We start from the raw sequence: 16,457 nt of genomic DNA, 5'->3' as shown, positions 1-16,457 counted from the left end.
TTAAATGTGGGGCTTTCATAATGGGAGGGCAGTGAGGAGCCCTGGGAAGATCTGAAACTCAAAAGCGATGCATCTGCTTTGTTGATCTTTTACTAAAGAGGTTAAAAGCCCTTAGGGGAGCTGAAGTGGGAGGATTGCTTGAGCTGAGGAGTTCCAGACCAGCCTGGGCAATATAGTGAGACCCTGCCGCTACAAAAAATATATAAAAAAATTAGCCGAGCATGGTGTTATGTACCTGTAGTCCAAGCTACTCGGGAGGCTGAGCCCAGGAGGTCAAGGATGCAGTAAGCTATGATCACACCACTGTGAGGATGCAGTGGCACTCCAGTGTGGGCGACAGAGCAAGACCTTGTCTCAAAAAAAAGTCTTAGAGGAAAAAACAGTCTCCTAGGAGAAAGAAGGAGATCCCTGCACCCTAGGTTTGGGGCTGGCATGTAAATAAAGCCACCTGAATAAGCAAAGAATTCTGCCCAGCGGGCTGTGACCTGGCTGCCCTCCACCAAACTCCAGACCAGTGCCAGCCCTTGGCCAGCCTGCCCTAGCCTGGTACCTGCCCCAGGCACCTGCCAGCAGCTGGCCTCCGGACGCTGTGGTGCAGTGATTCCCGACACAGTCGCTAGCACGGTATACAGTCGCTGTGCCGTGAGGATGCAGCATTCGAACGTGTACAGGTCTGAACCTGAAGAAATGAATCTGGAGAGCTCTTTGTGTGTGAAGTGCATGTTTCCCAGCCTTCATGAAAGGTCGAAGGCTCACTGCACTCTACATCTTGCCCCTGTGTATGAGTGTCTTTTCTCCCCCTCTTCTCTTCCTCTTCACTGGACCGCTGCATACTTTTGTCCACCTCTTGTCATTCTTTATTCTTGGACATCTTGCCTCATGAGATTCCCTTATGAAACAAGCACACACGCTTAGTCTTCGCCCCGTGGTGGTTTTATTCTAAGTCGCTGTGGTTTGCCGAAAGGGTTCCGACAAAATGCAGGAGCTAAGTGATCAGCCACTACCCACCGTCTCACACAGAGGGGTCTGCCCCTTCCCGTGGAGCCCTTGCCACAGCCTTTAGCAGAGCAGAGATATAGCCTGTGTCCTTTCTCTTGACATTTCCTAAATGCTTTTTGTTTTTATAATTTTTTTTTGAGATGGCGTTTTGCTCTTGTCACCCAGGCTGGAGTGCAGTGGCACGATCTCGGCTCACAGCAACCTCTGCCTCGTGGTTCAAGTGATTCTCCTGCCTCAGCCTCCCAAGAAGCTGGGACTACAGGTGTATGCCAACACACCCAGCTAATTTGGTATTTTTAATAGAGATGCCATGTTGGCCAGACTGGTCACGAACTCCTGACCTCAGGTGATCCGCCTGACTGGGCCTCCCAAAGTGCTGGGATTACAGGCATGAGCCACCATGCCCGGCCTGTTTCTATTATTGTAATGGCCAAATATTATTTTGTAAGTGGATGTAGTACAACATATGTAAGTCTGTGATACCCATTTTGTGTGTGTGCACACCTCTGTATGGTGGTGTGTGTGCATGCCTGTGTGTGGGAGTGGATGTGTGTGTGCCTGTGTGTATATATGTGTATGTGTGTGCACTCCTGTGTATGAGTGTGGATGTGTGTGCATGCATGTGTATATGTGTGTACGCATGCTTGGATGTGCATGTGTGTGCATACCTGTGTGCACCTGTGTGTGCATGCATGTATCTGTGTGTATGCATGCGTCTGTGTGTGCATGCGTCTGTGTGTGCATGCCTGCATGTGTATGTGTGTGTGCATACCTGTGTTTCTATGCACCTGTGTGTGTATACGTTTGTGTGGACATATCCCTGTGTGTCTGTGTGTGTATGTCTGCACATGCCTGTATGTGCATGTGCATGTATGTGTGTGAGAGGGTGTGTGCATGCCTGTGTGTGTGCACCTGTGTGGGTACATTCCTGTGTGTGTGTGTGTGCACACTTGTGTGGGTGCATGCCTGTGTGTGTGTGTATGCCTGCGTGTATGTGTGTTGGTGTGTGCATATCTGTGTTTGTGTGCGTGCATGCCTGTGTGTGTCTGTTCCTCCACCTGGTGAGTTCCCTGGCGTGGAGTGAATCCTGTGGTCTGCTGGCTACTTCACTTCCTTTGTCCTCAATTTTCTCATCTGAAAAATGTGTATGATAATATCTCATGGAATTGTGAAAATTCAATAAGATACCTTGTATAATAATTGCCTGGTGTATATGAAGTGTTACGTAGATAGTATTTACTTATTTATCCAACTTTTGCTGAAAAATGGAAACAGCCTGGTATTTACTGGCAATGAACATCTTTGAGTATGTATGTTGTTATTTTAAAAAAATTCTGTTATTTCTTTGGGAAAAATCCCCAAACATGGATGTGGCTGAGGAATAAGAAATGCTGGGCACAGTTTTGATGAGGCAGAAGTTGAAGATCTGAACCTGGATTTAATCTCTAGCTTGTCAACTGATCAATAAGCTTGGGCTATTTGGAGCTCCGGGTTAAGGGAGATTCTGAGGTTAAGCCTGGACTCGGTGGGGAAAGTGCCATGATTAATTTGTGATGTCTGCTGTGGACACCGGAGAGAGGAGAGTATGTTTCCCGCATGCTTTCCATGCCTGGTCTAGATGAAGCTGTAGTTAGAAATTAGGCAAGGTGCGTTTGGGGCTTCTGTAAATCTCTGTGGTCAGGAAAGCCGAGCCTGAGACTCCAGGCAGTTGCCCAAATGCTGAAGAGGTCGGGGGCCCTGTCGGGGTCACAGATCCGGGCATAGGAACAGCCGCCCCTATTTGGTTTTGGCCAAAACACTCACAGCGTGCTTCTAGGACGCCATGCCTTCCATCTTCATTAGATGGTTACCCTGTGTCCACCCGAAATACAGCCGTGTGCCTCTGTCTTGGCTTTCGTTCCCCAAGTACAGCAGGGTCGCGTCACTCCGGAGCTATGAGGGTTTGACACGGGTGCCTTTGTTCCTGAATCTGTCAAACCCTAGCCTGTGCCATTTTGATCTGTTAGTTTTTCCCTTTATCTATAATGACTCATGCCTATTATAAGAACCTGTTCCGGCCAGGCATGGTGGCTCATGCCTGTAATCCCAGCACTTTGGGAGACCGAGGCAGGCGGATCACCTGAGGTCAGGAGTTCAAGACCAGCCTGGCCAACATGGTGAAACCCTGTCTCTATTAAAAATACAAAAATTAGCTGGGTGTGATGGCGCATGCCTGTAGTCCCAGCTACTTGGGAGACTGTGGCAGGACAATCGCTTGAACTTAGGAGGTGGAGGTTGCAGTGAGCCAAGATGGTACCACTGTGCTCCAGACTGGGCAATGGAGCAAGACTCTGTCTCAAAAAACCAAAACCAAAACCAAAACAAACAAACAAAAAAGAACCCATTCCTTTTGAGTAAATTATACCTTGCTGGTAGAGTTTTTAAAACCTCGGTCTTTCAAGCACTTTGAATAGTTGTGGGAGGGAGGGGTAGGGGCCTCGGTGGGGTTGGCAGCAGGTGCCCAGTGGGTTTCATAGCTGTGTGTTTTCATTTGGCTCCTGTTCCTTAGAGATTGCCTTGTCTCCTAGCAAGATTCAGGGTGCTGGGGACTGTGGCTGTGTTTCTTCAGCAGTTCAGAGTCTTTGGTTTATTAGTCATCATCACCCACTTGTGGAAAAGACACATTCATGTGTCCAGCACATGTCTTGTCTATCCCCGGCTCCATCTTATGCCTGCGGGTGGGGAGATTCTAGTCCCCACACTGTGTTGCGAGGGTTTGGGAAGGACCTGAAGCCAGCAGGCAGCCTTCGTTGTGAGAGCTATGCTCTGATCCCAAAGCTGACTTTTCCATGCCAGGTTTCTCCACTGCCCTAGGATCTGGTGTCCGTGGTGGAACTTCGTCCCGTGTCTATGCGCTCTGGAGGCTTAGGTGTAGGATCCCTGGATGACTGGTGGGGAAAGGCTGGGGGACCCTGTTGTCCAGCCTTCTTCTTTCACAGAGGTGGAAACCAGGGCCCAGAGCCATTAAATACTGCCTTCCGGGCATTTCAGAGCCCGCTGCTTCTATTTTTCTATTCTCAGTCTGTCAGAGAGACCAGTAAGTACCAGAATTTTGACTTCCCAGAGCCTAGGAGAGTGTATGGCATATGACAGGTGTTTATTAATGTGTGTTCGTGGGAAGAACAAATTGTGTCGCTTTCATTGTCTTCCAATACAATGAAGATCAGTTCCTCTCCTGGGCCCCACTTCATAGAAATATGCATTCCTGACTTCACAAATGGAACTGCCCAAGAATCCCCACTCATGTTTTCTCCCCGGAGCTTCCCCTGCACCCACATTCTCTGCATTGATTAGGAATATCCTCATAGGCGAAACACTCCTGAATAGCAGACCCTACACTTGTACCCCGACAGGCCTCCTTGTTCCCTGAAGCTAACCCTGGGCCTGGCTTTGGGGTTTGCAGCCGGATTTGTCATCTTCTGTCTGCCAGTTTCACTGACTTGGTTATTCCAAGGAATTCCTGGGACTTTCCTTTGTTAAAAAATAAACGTTAGGAATGAGAAGAGGAACTAGCTACTGCCTGTGTCTTCACTCTGAATGACTGAGGGAACTTCATTAAATCTCAGATTCCCCTAACGATCCTGAGAATGAAGGTGAACCCACAGTCCTGTAGAACATTCTCTCTGACTGTTGAGCACTCCGCTTTGTACCGGGTGTTCTCATCAAGTGTGCAAGCCCCTTTTATGCTCATACGACCCTCACAACAGCCCTAGGATGTGAAGCTGCTATTGTCCCCATTTGCAGATGAGGAGACTCAGGCTCAGGGAGGTTGAGTCCCCAGGGAGGCTCAGGCCACTGGAGATGCCTGTGGACAAGGATGCCTGTTTGTATTTGGCCTGGACCTGCTCCCAGCATGCTGGGGTTTAAACCTGGGCAGTTGGGAGCCATTAAAAAATGAAAAGGGGTCAGGTGTGGTGGCTCATGCCTGTGATCCCAGCACTTTGGGAGGCCAAGGCGGGGAGTTCACTTGAGGCCAGGAGTTCGAGACCAGTCTGGCCAACATGATGAAACCCTGTCTCTAATAAAAATACAAAAATGAGCCGGCCATGGTGGTACGTGCCTGTAATCCCAGCTACTTCAGAGGCTGAGGCAGGAGAATTGCTTGAACCTGGAAGTGGAGGTTGTGCTGAGCTGAGATTGCACCACTGCACTCCAGTCTGGGCGACAGAGTGAGACTCCGTCTCAAAAAATGAAAATAAATAAAAATAAAAATGAAAAGGATGGGCTGGGCATGGTGACTCACACCTGTAATCCCAGCACTTTGGGAGGCTGAGGCGAGTGGATCACCTGAGGTCCGGAGTTCAAGACCAGCCTGGCCAACATGGTGAAACCCCTTCTCTACTAAAAATACAAAAGTTAGCCAGGTGTGATGGTGGGCGCCTATAATTCCAGCTACTCGAGAGGCTGAGGCTGGAGAATCGCTTGAACCCGGGAGGTGGAGGTTACAGTGAGCTGAGATTGCACCACTGCACTCCAGCCTAGGTGACAAGAACAAAAACTTCATCTCAAAAGATAAATAAATAAATGAGAAAAGAATGATTTAAAACCAAGACAGTAGAACATGCACTTTAACATCCAGCCTTGCGAATAGACGGCTAGACTCTGTACAGAGCCCCTGTACCTAACCCGTAACCTCTGCTATATTACCCTCCTCAGAAAGGTGGAGACAGGTTTCATTGGATGTTCATTTTGCATCTTTGAGGCATGAATCTATAAGCACTTGAGAAAGGTCACAGGGACAAAACTTGTCTTCATTCATGACCAGCCTGGCCAACATGGTGAAACCCTGTCTCTACTAAAAATACAAAAATTAGCCAGGCGTGGTGGTGGTTGTCTGTAATCCCAGCTACTCAGGAGGTAGAGGCAGGAGAATCACTTGAACCGGGGAGGCAGAGGTTGCAGTGAGCCGATCGCACCATTGCACTCCAGCCTGGGCAACAGAGTGAGAGTCCGTCTCAGAAAAAACAAAAACAAAAAAAACTTGTCTTCCACTTGCTGGTTGCATAATTCCAAACCATTCAAGCAGCTTCAGCCGCTTGGAGTGAGACTTCGTCGGATGAGGCCCTTGGAAAAAAATCCTGCTTTGGCAAGAAAAGAGAAGTCCCCCGTCTGGCAGCTATGAGAGAGCGACACCGAGTTCCCAGACAAAACAAAGAGCTTTCTTCAGCCACAGGTGACGGTGCCCCCAGACTGACACATGTTGCTGTGCAGTCTCTGGCAGGTTGTGGGAGCTGCCTCGAGGACTTGGCAGTCTAGAGCAGCCCCTGGAGGCGGGATGTGGGGAGAAAGTGGGGCTGGCACCAGGAACGCATCCCCAGGGCCCTGCCGGGAAGTTGCTGTGTCCCCTGGGATGAATTGTGTCCCCTCTCTGGGTTGTTGCTGGTCCTCTACATAATGAAGAGGTGAATGGCAGGTCTCAAGGGTGGAGTGCAGTGGTGCGATCATGGCTCACGGCAGCCTCGACCTCCCAGGCTCAAGTGATCTTCCTGCCTCAGCTTCCCAAGTAGCTGGGACAACAGGCGCACACCACCACTGTTGGCTATTTATTACTATTATTATTATTATCATTATTTGTAGAGAAAGGGTCCCACTGTTCCCCAGGCTAGTCTTGGAACTCCGGGGTTCAAGCGATTCCCCCTTCTCGACCTCCCAAAGTGCTTGGGATTACCGGCGTGAGCCACAGCGCCCCACCTCCCTTCACTATTTTGTTCAGCTGAAACACAATTTACATAGAGTAAAACACACAGATCTTAGGAATACTACTCGATGAGTGTGTGTGTGTATGTGTGTGTGTATGTATATATATATATATATTTTTTTTTTGAGACAGAGTTTCGCTCTTGTCGCCCAGGCTGGAGTGCCATGGTGCGATCTAAGCTCACTGCAACTTCCGCCTCCCCGGTTCAAGCGATTCTCCCGCCTCTCACACCCAGCTAATTCTTTGTATTTTTAGTAGAGATGGAGTTTCACCATGTTGGCCAGGCTGGTCTTGAACTGCTGACCTCAGGTGATCCACTCACCTCAGCCTCCCAAAGTGCTGGGCATGAGCCACTGCATCTGGCCCAAGTTTTGTGTATTTTGAATGTTCATGATGCATACCTTTGAAGCCACCACCCAGATCTGGACATGGCGCAGATGTCCACCCCCCTCAGATGGGCTCTAATGCACTGCGATTCATGATTCTCTTTGTCTGATCACATTATTCTTTCAGACGCTTTCATGTTCTGTCTAGACCTGCGCTGTTGCCGGCCACGTGTGGCCACTGAGCGCCTGAAAGCGCACCCAGCCATATCACTGTGTGCCGTATACCCGGAGGGCACACAGCGTTTCTAAGGCTGGGTTCAAAAGAAATGAATGTAAAGGACCTCGTCAGTAACTTTTAGCATTGATTACATTGTGGAAATGACAATATTTTGCATATATTGGATTAGATAAAATACTATTAAAATAAATGGCACTGGTTTCTTTTTTACATTTTTCAATGTGGCTAGTAGCAAATTGAAAATTCCCGGCCAGGCACAGTGGCTCACGCCTGTAATTCTAGCACTTTGGAAGGCCGAGGTCAGTGGATCACTTCAGCTCAGGAGTTTGAGACCAGCCTGGGCAACATGGTAAAACCCCATTATCTACCAAAAAAAAAAAAATTAGTCAGGCATGGTGGTGTGTACCTGTAGTCCCAGCTACTTCGGTGGCTGAGGTGGTAGGATTGCTTGAGCACAGGCGGTGGAGGTTGCAGTGAGCTGAGATTGCACCAGTGCCCTCCAGCCTGGCAGCGTGGGTGACAGAGTGAGACCTGTCTAAGAAAAAAAAGGAAAGAAAGAAAATTCAAAATTCTGGCCTTTGGGAGGCCAAGATGGGTGGATCGCTTGAGCCCAGGAGTTGGAGACCAGGCTGGGCAACATGACGAAACCATGTCTCTACAGAAAAATACAAAAATCAGCTGGATGTGGTGCCTTGTGCCTGTATTTCTAGCTATTAGGAAGGCGGAGGTGGGAGGATCGCTTGAACCTAGGAGGTTGAGCCTGCAGTGAGCCGAGATCGCACCACTGCACGCCAGCTTGGGTGACAGAGTGAGACTGTGTTTCAAAAAAAGAAAAATTAACATTCTGTATGTGTCCGCATTGCTCTAGGCCCTGGAAGTCTCCTTCTGATGAAGGACTTGCCTCCTGAGTCTTGCCACCTGCCCCTGCCCCCGTGGGTGTTGGTGGCATGTGGGTGCTGGCAAGTGCTATGTCTTGAGGTGTGTGTGGTGTAGGGGTGGCCACGCTTTGCATGCATGTGTTCCCTGTGGTTTCCAGCCTCAGGTGCAAGGCAGACTTCAGCTGCTCCACGCAGGCTCCCTCCAGTTTCAGGCATTGCTCCCAAGTCAGAGTCCGTCTGCCCAGAGCCGTTTTTGCTCAGCTTCTGCCTCATTTTGAAGACATGCAATGAAGCCCACTCCCCAGTGGTGCTTGCAACTCCCTTATCTCATGGGAGCCGCTGGAAGGCGTGGAGGTGGAGAGGTGTGGAGGTTGTTTTCAGTTGGTTTTTAGGCTGAGGCTCAGGTTAGACATTTTGGGGACATTCTGTGGAGTCCACGCCCTGAATGGAAGGTGCTGGCTCACCTTTGTAAGCCTCTGGGGGCTTGGGAGCACCCCGTGTAGGATGGAGGCCTGCTAGTACCCCCTCCACGCGGCCTGACCACCTGGGCCCCTGCAGAGTTGCTGCTGGCCCTATAGAAGGTGGGAGCGGCTCGGTGTCCACTCAGGAGCAGGCTGGGGTCCAGCTCTGGCTCCAAGGGAACTGACCACTGTTGGTCACAGGCCTGTCTCACCCATGTGTCCACGTGACGTCCAGGCAATGGGCCCATGCATGACCAGTCTGCCAGTGAGGTGACAGCGGGGAGCCGGTCCCAGGGGGATGATTGGATAGAGATGTAGACACTTTATTTGGAAGGTGCTAGGAGTCATTGCCAGGCTCAAAGAACGGGGAAGGGGTGGACAAGACACAGGAGCAGCACGAGGAGGAGACACAAAGAGGGGAGGGAAGCTGATGGGCAGGGGGGAGAGATGAGCGGACCCAGGTGCAAGGGTGGAGAGCAGTGGGCTGGGGCATGACTGCCGCTTAACCAGCCTCATGGTGTCACTCGCCGAGCCTCAGTTTCCCCTTCTGAATTGAGGGGCAAGAGATGACCTCTAAGGACCACCAACCCTGCTCTCTATGAGGCCATGGTGATACTAAGGCCCAGAGGGAGCCCGGACCTCCAGTGTCCTCCGTCCATCCCTTCTCTCTGCTTGGCTTTGCACTGGCGTGGGCTGCATCGAGTCCCAGACTGTACACCTTGGCAGTCACGTGGCGGGGGCTCTCGTGTGAGGAGGGGAGCAGAGCCAAATGCACCAGCTGTCAGCCAGACTGAAGGTGAAGGGAGCCAACAGGCTCATGTCTGAATACAGGGTCTTCAGCCCACCCCTGGAGGCAGTATGTCAGGATTCTTCCGAACAGAGAATCTGGGGTCTGTTCTAAAGGGGCCTAGAGCACGGCCACGGTCACTGTAGCTTCAGAAATGTTTAAAGTTTTGTCTTTCTTGGTTATTGGAAGAGGCAAAAAATGAAAAAAAAAAAAAGCAGGAATGAGGGAAGACTCAATTTTGCACATTCTCTCTGTGTTCCCCTGAGGATAAATTGGAAATGAAATAGGAATACAGGACTTTTAGGTATGAGCCAGTTCAGTGTGTTAAGACACTTGATTTCTAAACCTTTGCTTTTTGGCAGTAATCGGATTGCTGGACGACTTGTCTTTTAAGACCTCTCTAAGTACTGATGATAAAAACAGCCCTTCAACAGGGAAAATAACCTTCCATTCTATTTTCTACTGAGCAGAGAGGAAAGAACATCAGCTGAGCCAGGAGGGTTATCAAGTTGCAGGATGACCCTGTTTATCTTGTGAGATTCAGTTTGCTTTAAACGTTTTCAGAGCTCATATGGTTGCTTTTGTATATGCTTTTGTTTGTATAACTTGGAATCATTTTTCTGCTAATCTTTTGATTTTAAATATGTCTCTGGTATGTAGTACAAGGTTTGAGGGTTTTTTTTTTTTTGTAGTTTGAAACATAGCATTTTTAAAGGTAATTTTGTTCATTTACATTTATTGTTATGTTTTACTAGATCTGCTGTCTGTTTTGCTTCTTTTTGTTTCATTATAATTTGATTTCCTAAGTACTTGTGGTTTTAGGTTGGCCTGTGCCTAGCTCCATGTGTCTTTCATTTGAGATTTCTTAGACCTTATCAAACTTATTTTTCTCTTTTTGAGATGGAATCTCACTCTGTTGCCAGGCTGGAGTGCAGTGGCGCCATCTCGGCTCACTGCCATTTCTGCCTCCCAGGTTCAAGCCATTCTCCTGCCTTAGCCTACTGAGTAGCTGGGATTACAGGCGCGTGCCACTACACCCAGCTGATTTTTATATTTTTAGTAGAGACGGGGTTTCACCATGTTGGCCAGGCTGGTCTCAATCTCCTGACCTCATGATCTGCTCTCCTCAGCCTCCCAAAGTGCTGGGATTACAGGCATGAGCCACCATCCATGGCTCTCAAACTTATTTTTCTTAATCTAGATCTTCTAATAGCTAACCGACTCGAACTTCAAGTGTTCTTATTTCTGTAGATTGCCATATATAGCTATCACAAAGCAGAGGAACTTTGGACTTTTCTTCTATAAGCATCTTAAGCTGTTGGCTTCCTCCTTCTGAAAGCTCTCTGCCCCTCCCTCATGCCGTGGGGCTCAGGGTTGAGAAATACATTAATTCTCAATTCTCCTTTCTGGCTCTTACATCCAACTTGTGTTCTTTCATTGCACGGATCACATACACTTAGTAACACACTGTAGTGGGGTGGGAACAGAAAGGATCTCAAGGGTGTTCTGTCATTCTGGGCAAATCTCTCCAAGCCCAGCCCATGAGTCTTATCTTCAAAAAGTAAAATAAAATAAAGCTAATATACTGAGGGCTGAACGAGAACATGAGTGAGGCTGTTCCTGGCACACATCAGCTGCTTGATAAAAATTAACCTCCCGTTCTCCACTTTGTTAGTGTTCTCAGTGGCTTTGCGCGCCAAATGCATTGTCTTTTTATTGTAAAGCTTGACTTCGGGGATGCTCCTGGGCTCATCATTCTTGGCGACATGGTGACTTTTTTGTTTTTTATTTTTTAATTGTGGTGGAATTCATTTAACATAAAATGAACCTTTTTATGTTTATTTATTTATTTTGAGACGGATCTCACCCTGTCGCCCAGGCTGGAGTGCAGTGGCGCGATCTTGGCTCACTGCAACCTCCGCCTCCCGGGTTCAAGCGATTCTCCTGCCTCAGCCTCCCCAGTAGCTGGGATTGCAGGCGCCCACCACCACGCCCGGCTGATTTTTGTAGTTTTAGTAGAGATGGGGTTTCGCCATGTTGGCCAGGCTGGTCTCGAACTCCTGACCTCAGGTGATCTGCCTGCCTCGGCCTCCAAAGTGCTGGGATGACGGGCGTGAGCCACCGCACCTGGCCTGAACCATTTTAAAGTGTACAATTCAGTAGCTTTCAGAACATTCACAGTGTTGTGCAAGCCCTACCTCTGTCTGGTTCCAAAACTTTTTCATCACCCCAAAAGGAGATGGTGGCTCTTTCAAGACGCCAGCTTTGGCATCAACTGGACCTTCTGGTTTTCTGACTTCGGACAAGCATTGTAATTTCCAGCCTTTGTTTCCTCACCTTTAAAATGGAAATAATGTTGATCACCTTACGGGCCTTTTTAAAAAGAACTTGATAGAGGTATAATGTATGTACCACAAAATCAAGTCATCCTAAGTGTACTTTTTCAGTACTTTTTCGTGAATTTGTGGAGTTGTGCACCCATTACCACAATCCCAATTTTAGAACGTCTCTATCATTTCCTGTTCCCTTCTCCAGCTCTGTGTAACCACGAGTCTGCTTTCTGTCTGTATGGGTTTGCCTTTTTTAGACATTTATACCAATGGCAGCTGATAGTACATGGTCTTCATGCCTGTCTTCTTTCACTCAGCATCATATTTCCGAGGTTCATCCATGTAGTTGCGTGTGGCGACGCCTCATTCCTCTCTGTGGCTGAGGAATATTCCATTGTGTGGACGGGCCGTGTTTTGATAATCCACTCCTCTGTTGATGGACATAGGGGTTGCTTCCACCTTCCATGATTCATATTTACTACTGTGTGTCATTCTCAGTACTGTGGCACTGTGCTGGTACACATAAGTGCTTAATAATTGTGGTTAGCTGGGCGTGGTGGCTCACGCCTATAGTGCCAACACCTTGAGAGGCCAAGCTGGGCGGATCACTTAAGGCCAGGAGTTTGAGACCAGCCTGGCCAACGTGGCGAAACCCTGCTTCTACTAAAAATACAAAAATTAGCTGGGTGTGGTGGCAGACGCCTGTAGTTCCAGCTACTTGGGAGGCTGAGACATGAGAATGGCTTGAACCCTGGGGGCAGAGGTTGCAGTGAGCCACGATTGCGCCACTGCACTCCAGCCTGGGCAACAGGCTTTTCTCTCAAGAAAAAGAAAAATGGTGGTCATTGTTTATGTTATTTCCTTATGGGCTTTTTTTTTTTTAATGTGGATGATTTTCTTACCTTTAGACTTGTTATTTGTGGTTTTGATAGCTTTTTTTTTTGTCAAGCTGTCCGTCATCGTCCTGAAATTTTGTTTGCTAAAGTCTTATGATCCACATATGGCAGTAACTGTGTATCATCATGGCTTAGGGCTGTCTGATAAGCCAGGCCACCTGGTTCCCTCATTCATGCCACAAGCGTTTACTGAGTGCACCATGGGTCCCTGCGGGTTCTATGGGTGAAACCTGTGTACTGCGAGAGGAAAGAGTGACTGCATCCATTTTGCTGAGCCCTGTAGCCCCACAGCCTGGCGTGGTATTTGTTGAAAGAAGGCAGAGCCTCTACCCTCGTGTAACTCAGTGCGGGTGGAGAGCCCATGGCAGGCCCAGGACTGGAGGCTCCTGCATCATTAGGAACATTGGTGGCTGAAGCTTGCTTGTCCCAGCTGGCGAGAGCCAATTACGCCTGTCTCCTTCCACCTCCACGTATGGTGACATCACTTTGATAGCTTGACATCAGCCACTGTGGGACTATTTACATCATGGAAATGGGCAACAGACACCAATCTGAGCTTTTGTCCTTTTCTTTTTTTTGGAGTGCCTGGTTTTAAACATTTACCAGCACACTCGTGAGCCTTTCCAACCTCGTAACCTATTATTTTCCTGACAAGATAGCTTTTTACAGATGAGGAAGTTGAGGCACAGAGAATTGAAGGGACTTGGCCAAGGTAACAGCCCAAATTCAAGCCCCAGCTTCCTCGGGCCATCCCCACGGACATGGGAAGATGCAGCATCAGATCTGCCCCACTCCCTCCTCCCAGTCAGGTTTTTTCTGCCAGATGACTCTGCTGTTCGATTTCCATTGACTCTGCTGCTGAATTTCCATTGACTGACTCTGCTGCTGAATTTCCATTTCCATCTCTCATCAGGGTTTTCAGTGCTTTGCTTCCCAGTGTGTTGCCTGAGCCACCCTCACATCCTGTGCCTCCTTCTTAATAGGAACACTGTGTTTTCCTTTGTTCTTGCAGAATTTCGCTAAGGAGTTTGTGATCAGTGATCGGAAGGAGCTGGAGGAAGATTTCATCAAGAGCGAGCTGAAGAAGGCGGGGGGAGCCAATTACGACGCCCAGACGGAGTAACCCCAGCCCCCGCCACACCACCCCTTGCCAAAGTCATCTGCCTGCTCCCCTGGGGAGAGGACCGCCGGCCTCAGCTACTAGCCCACCAGCCCACCAGGGAGAAAAGAAGCCATGAGAGGCAGCGCCCGCCACCCTGTGTCCGCAGCCCCCACCTTCCTGCTTCCCTTAGAACCCTGCCGTGTCCTATCTCATGACGCTCATGGAACCTTTTTCTTTGATCTTCTTTTTCTTTTCTCCCCCTCTTTTTTGTTCTAAAGAAAAATCATTTTGATGCAAGGTCCTGCCTGCCATCAGATCCGAGGTGCCTCCTGCAGTGACCCCTTTTCCTGGCATTTCTCTTCCACACGACGAGGTCTGCCTAGTGAGATCTGCATGACCTCACGTTGCTTTCCAGAGCCCGGGCCTGTTTTGCCATCTCAGTTTTCTTGGGCCCTGCTTCCTGTGTACCACTGAGGGGCAGCTGGGCCAGGAGCTGCGCCCGGTGCCTGCAGCCTTCATAAGCACACACGTCCATTCCCTACTCAGGCCCAGACCTCCTGGTATCTGCCCCGGGCTCCCTCATCCCACCTCCATCCAGAGTTGCCTAAGATGCATGTCCAGCATAGGCAGGATTGCTCGGTGGTGAGAAGGTTAGGTCCGGCTCAGACTGAATAAGAAGAGATAAAATTTGCCTTAAAACTTACCTGGCAGTGGCTTTGCTGCACGATCTGAAACCACCTGTTCCCACCCTTTTGACCGAAATTTCCTTGTGACACAGAGAAGGGCAAAGGTCTGAGCCCAGAGTTGACGGAGGGAGTATTTCAGGGTTCACTTCAGGGGCTCCCAAAGCGACAAGATCGTTAGGGAGAGAGGCCCAGGGTGGGGACTGGGAATTTAAGGAGAGCTGGGAACGGATCCCTTAGGTTCAGGAAGCTTCTGTGCAAGCTGCGAGGATGGCTTGGGCCGAAGGGTTGCTCTGCCCGCCGCGCTAGCTGTGAGCTGAGCAAAGCCCTGGGCTCACAGCACCCCAAAAGCCTGTGGCTTCAGTCCTGCGTCTGCACCACACATTCAAAAGGATCGTTTTGTTTTGTTTTTAAAGAAAGGTGAGATTGGCTTGGTTCTTCATGAGCACATTTGATATAGCTCTTTTTCTTTTTTTCCTTGCTCATTTCGTTTTGGGGAAGAAATCTGTACTGTATTGGGATTGTAAAGAACATCTCTGCACTCAGACAGTTTACAGAAATAAATGTTTTTTTGTTTTTCAGAAAACAGTTTGGTTTCTGATTTGTCCTACAAAGTTCTTTTTTTTTTTTGCTGTAAAAACAAAGGCAGTCATCATCGCCTTCAGATTTAATAGGTGTTTGTGGAGCTGCTGAGGCCGGGCACATTCACATTCAATAGCTTATTTAATTCTTAGCAACCATAAGAAACAGGTGCTGCTTTTGTCCCCATTTCCTGAAATCTGAGGCTCAGAGGGACTCATTCACCCGAGGTCACCCAGATAGAAAGTGGCAGAGCTGGGATTTTTTTTTTTTTTTTTTTTTGGTGACAGAGTCTCACTGTGTGGCCCAGGCTGGAGTGCAGTGGGGAGATCTCAGCTCACTGCAACCTCCATCTCCCAGATTCAAGAGATTCTCCTGCTTCAGCCTCCATAGTAGCTGGGATTACAGGTACCCGTCACCATGCCAGGCTAATTATTGTATTTTTAGTAGAGAGGAGTTTCGCCATGTTGGCCAGGCTGGTCTCGAGCTCCTGACCTGAGGTGATCTGCCCGTCTTGGCCTCCCAAAGTGTTGGGATTACAGGCGTGAGCCACCACACCCGGCCAGAGCTGGGATTTGAACTGAGATCTCTCAAAGTCCCTGGTGCTGTGGCTTGTGAGGGGAGCGGGGAGGCCACACATTTGGGATAGTGATGGGACCACAGGTAGTGATTCTTTTTGAGTGGCCAGAACTCCCCTGTCTGCCTTTTTAGGAAAAGCCAAGAGAAAGCATCTTCCTCGTTGGCCATGACATCCTTTCCGAGGTTATCCTACAGCTGAGAAACTGGACTTCCAGCACACCAGACCCTGTGGGAGCCCAGAATCAGGGCAGAGGAGTTTCAGACACAGACAGCGGGGCTTGGAGGAGCTGAGTGTGGGGCAGGGAGGGTGCGGAGAGAGGGCAGAAGCCGAAATCAGGGCAGGAAGGAATCCTACAAGGTATGGGCAAGGCCCTGATCATGCTGCCCAGGGTGGCAGGGGGCCATAGGTCACCACCCTCCCCAGCCCCAGCTCGCCCCAGCCACGTCTGGGTTCTAATTTCTGCTCATCTGTTCACAGCTGTGTGGATTTAGGCAATTTAGTTAACCTCTCAGCCTCGGTTTCCTCATCTGCAAAAGAGACAACATTGCCTACGTGTAGAAAGGCTTAAGGAGCAGCGAGGATTGTGCAGGCAAAGGGCGCCTGTCAGGGTGCAGTGTTCTTATCTCACGCCTGCCACTGGTCTTGTCAGCTCTGTGGGCTTCCGTCTTTTCCTATACCCAGAGCTGAGGGAGCTAAACTAGGTCCGTTCCCAGTGCACGGGTTTTAGCTCCGTTCAGAACATGGGCTCAGTAGGTGCATGACTTCATGTCACTCATGCACTGCGTCCCGCAAGCCTTCCATCCTCTCCTGGAATCTCCTGGTCGGCCAAGCCCTCCTCCAGGCCCACTGCCCACCCCACTC

General features: G+C 49.3%; 1 protein-coding gene across 1 annotated transcript in view; it reads left to right on the top strand.

Moving 5' to 3' along the window:
- Window positions 1-15,023, top strand: part of COTL1 (coactosin like F-actin binding protein 1) — a 53,449-nt gene extending 38,426 nt beyond the window's left edge. Inside the window, exon 4 of the mRNA XM_008974388.4 lies at window positions 13,665-15,023. Within this exon, the coding sequence (XP_008972636.2) occupies window positions 13,665-13,775 (111 nt within the window). The 3' untranslated portion in view covers window positions 13,776-15,023. The remainder of the gene's footprint in view (window positions 1-13,664) is intronic.
- The last annotated feature ends 1,434 nt before the right edge of the window (window positions 15,024-16,457 follow it).

Source organism: Pan paniscus, chromosome 18, assembly GCF_029289425.2.
Source record: "Pan paniscus chromosome 18, NHGRI_mPanPan1-v2.0_pri, whole genome shotgun sequence".
Classification (NCBI taxonomy): Eukaryota; Metazoa; Chordata; class Mammalia; order Primates; family Hominidae; genus Pan; species Pan paniscus.
This window is presented reverse-complemented; position numbering and strand designations above follow the sequence as displayed.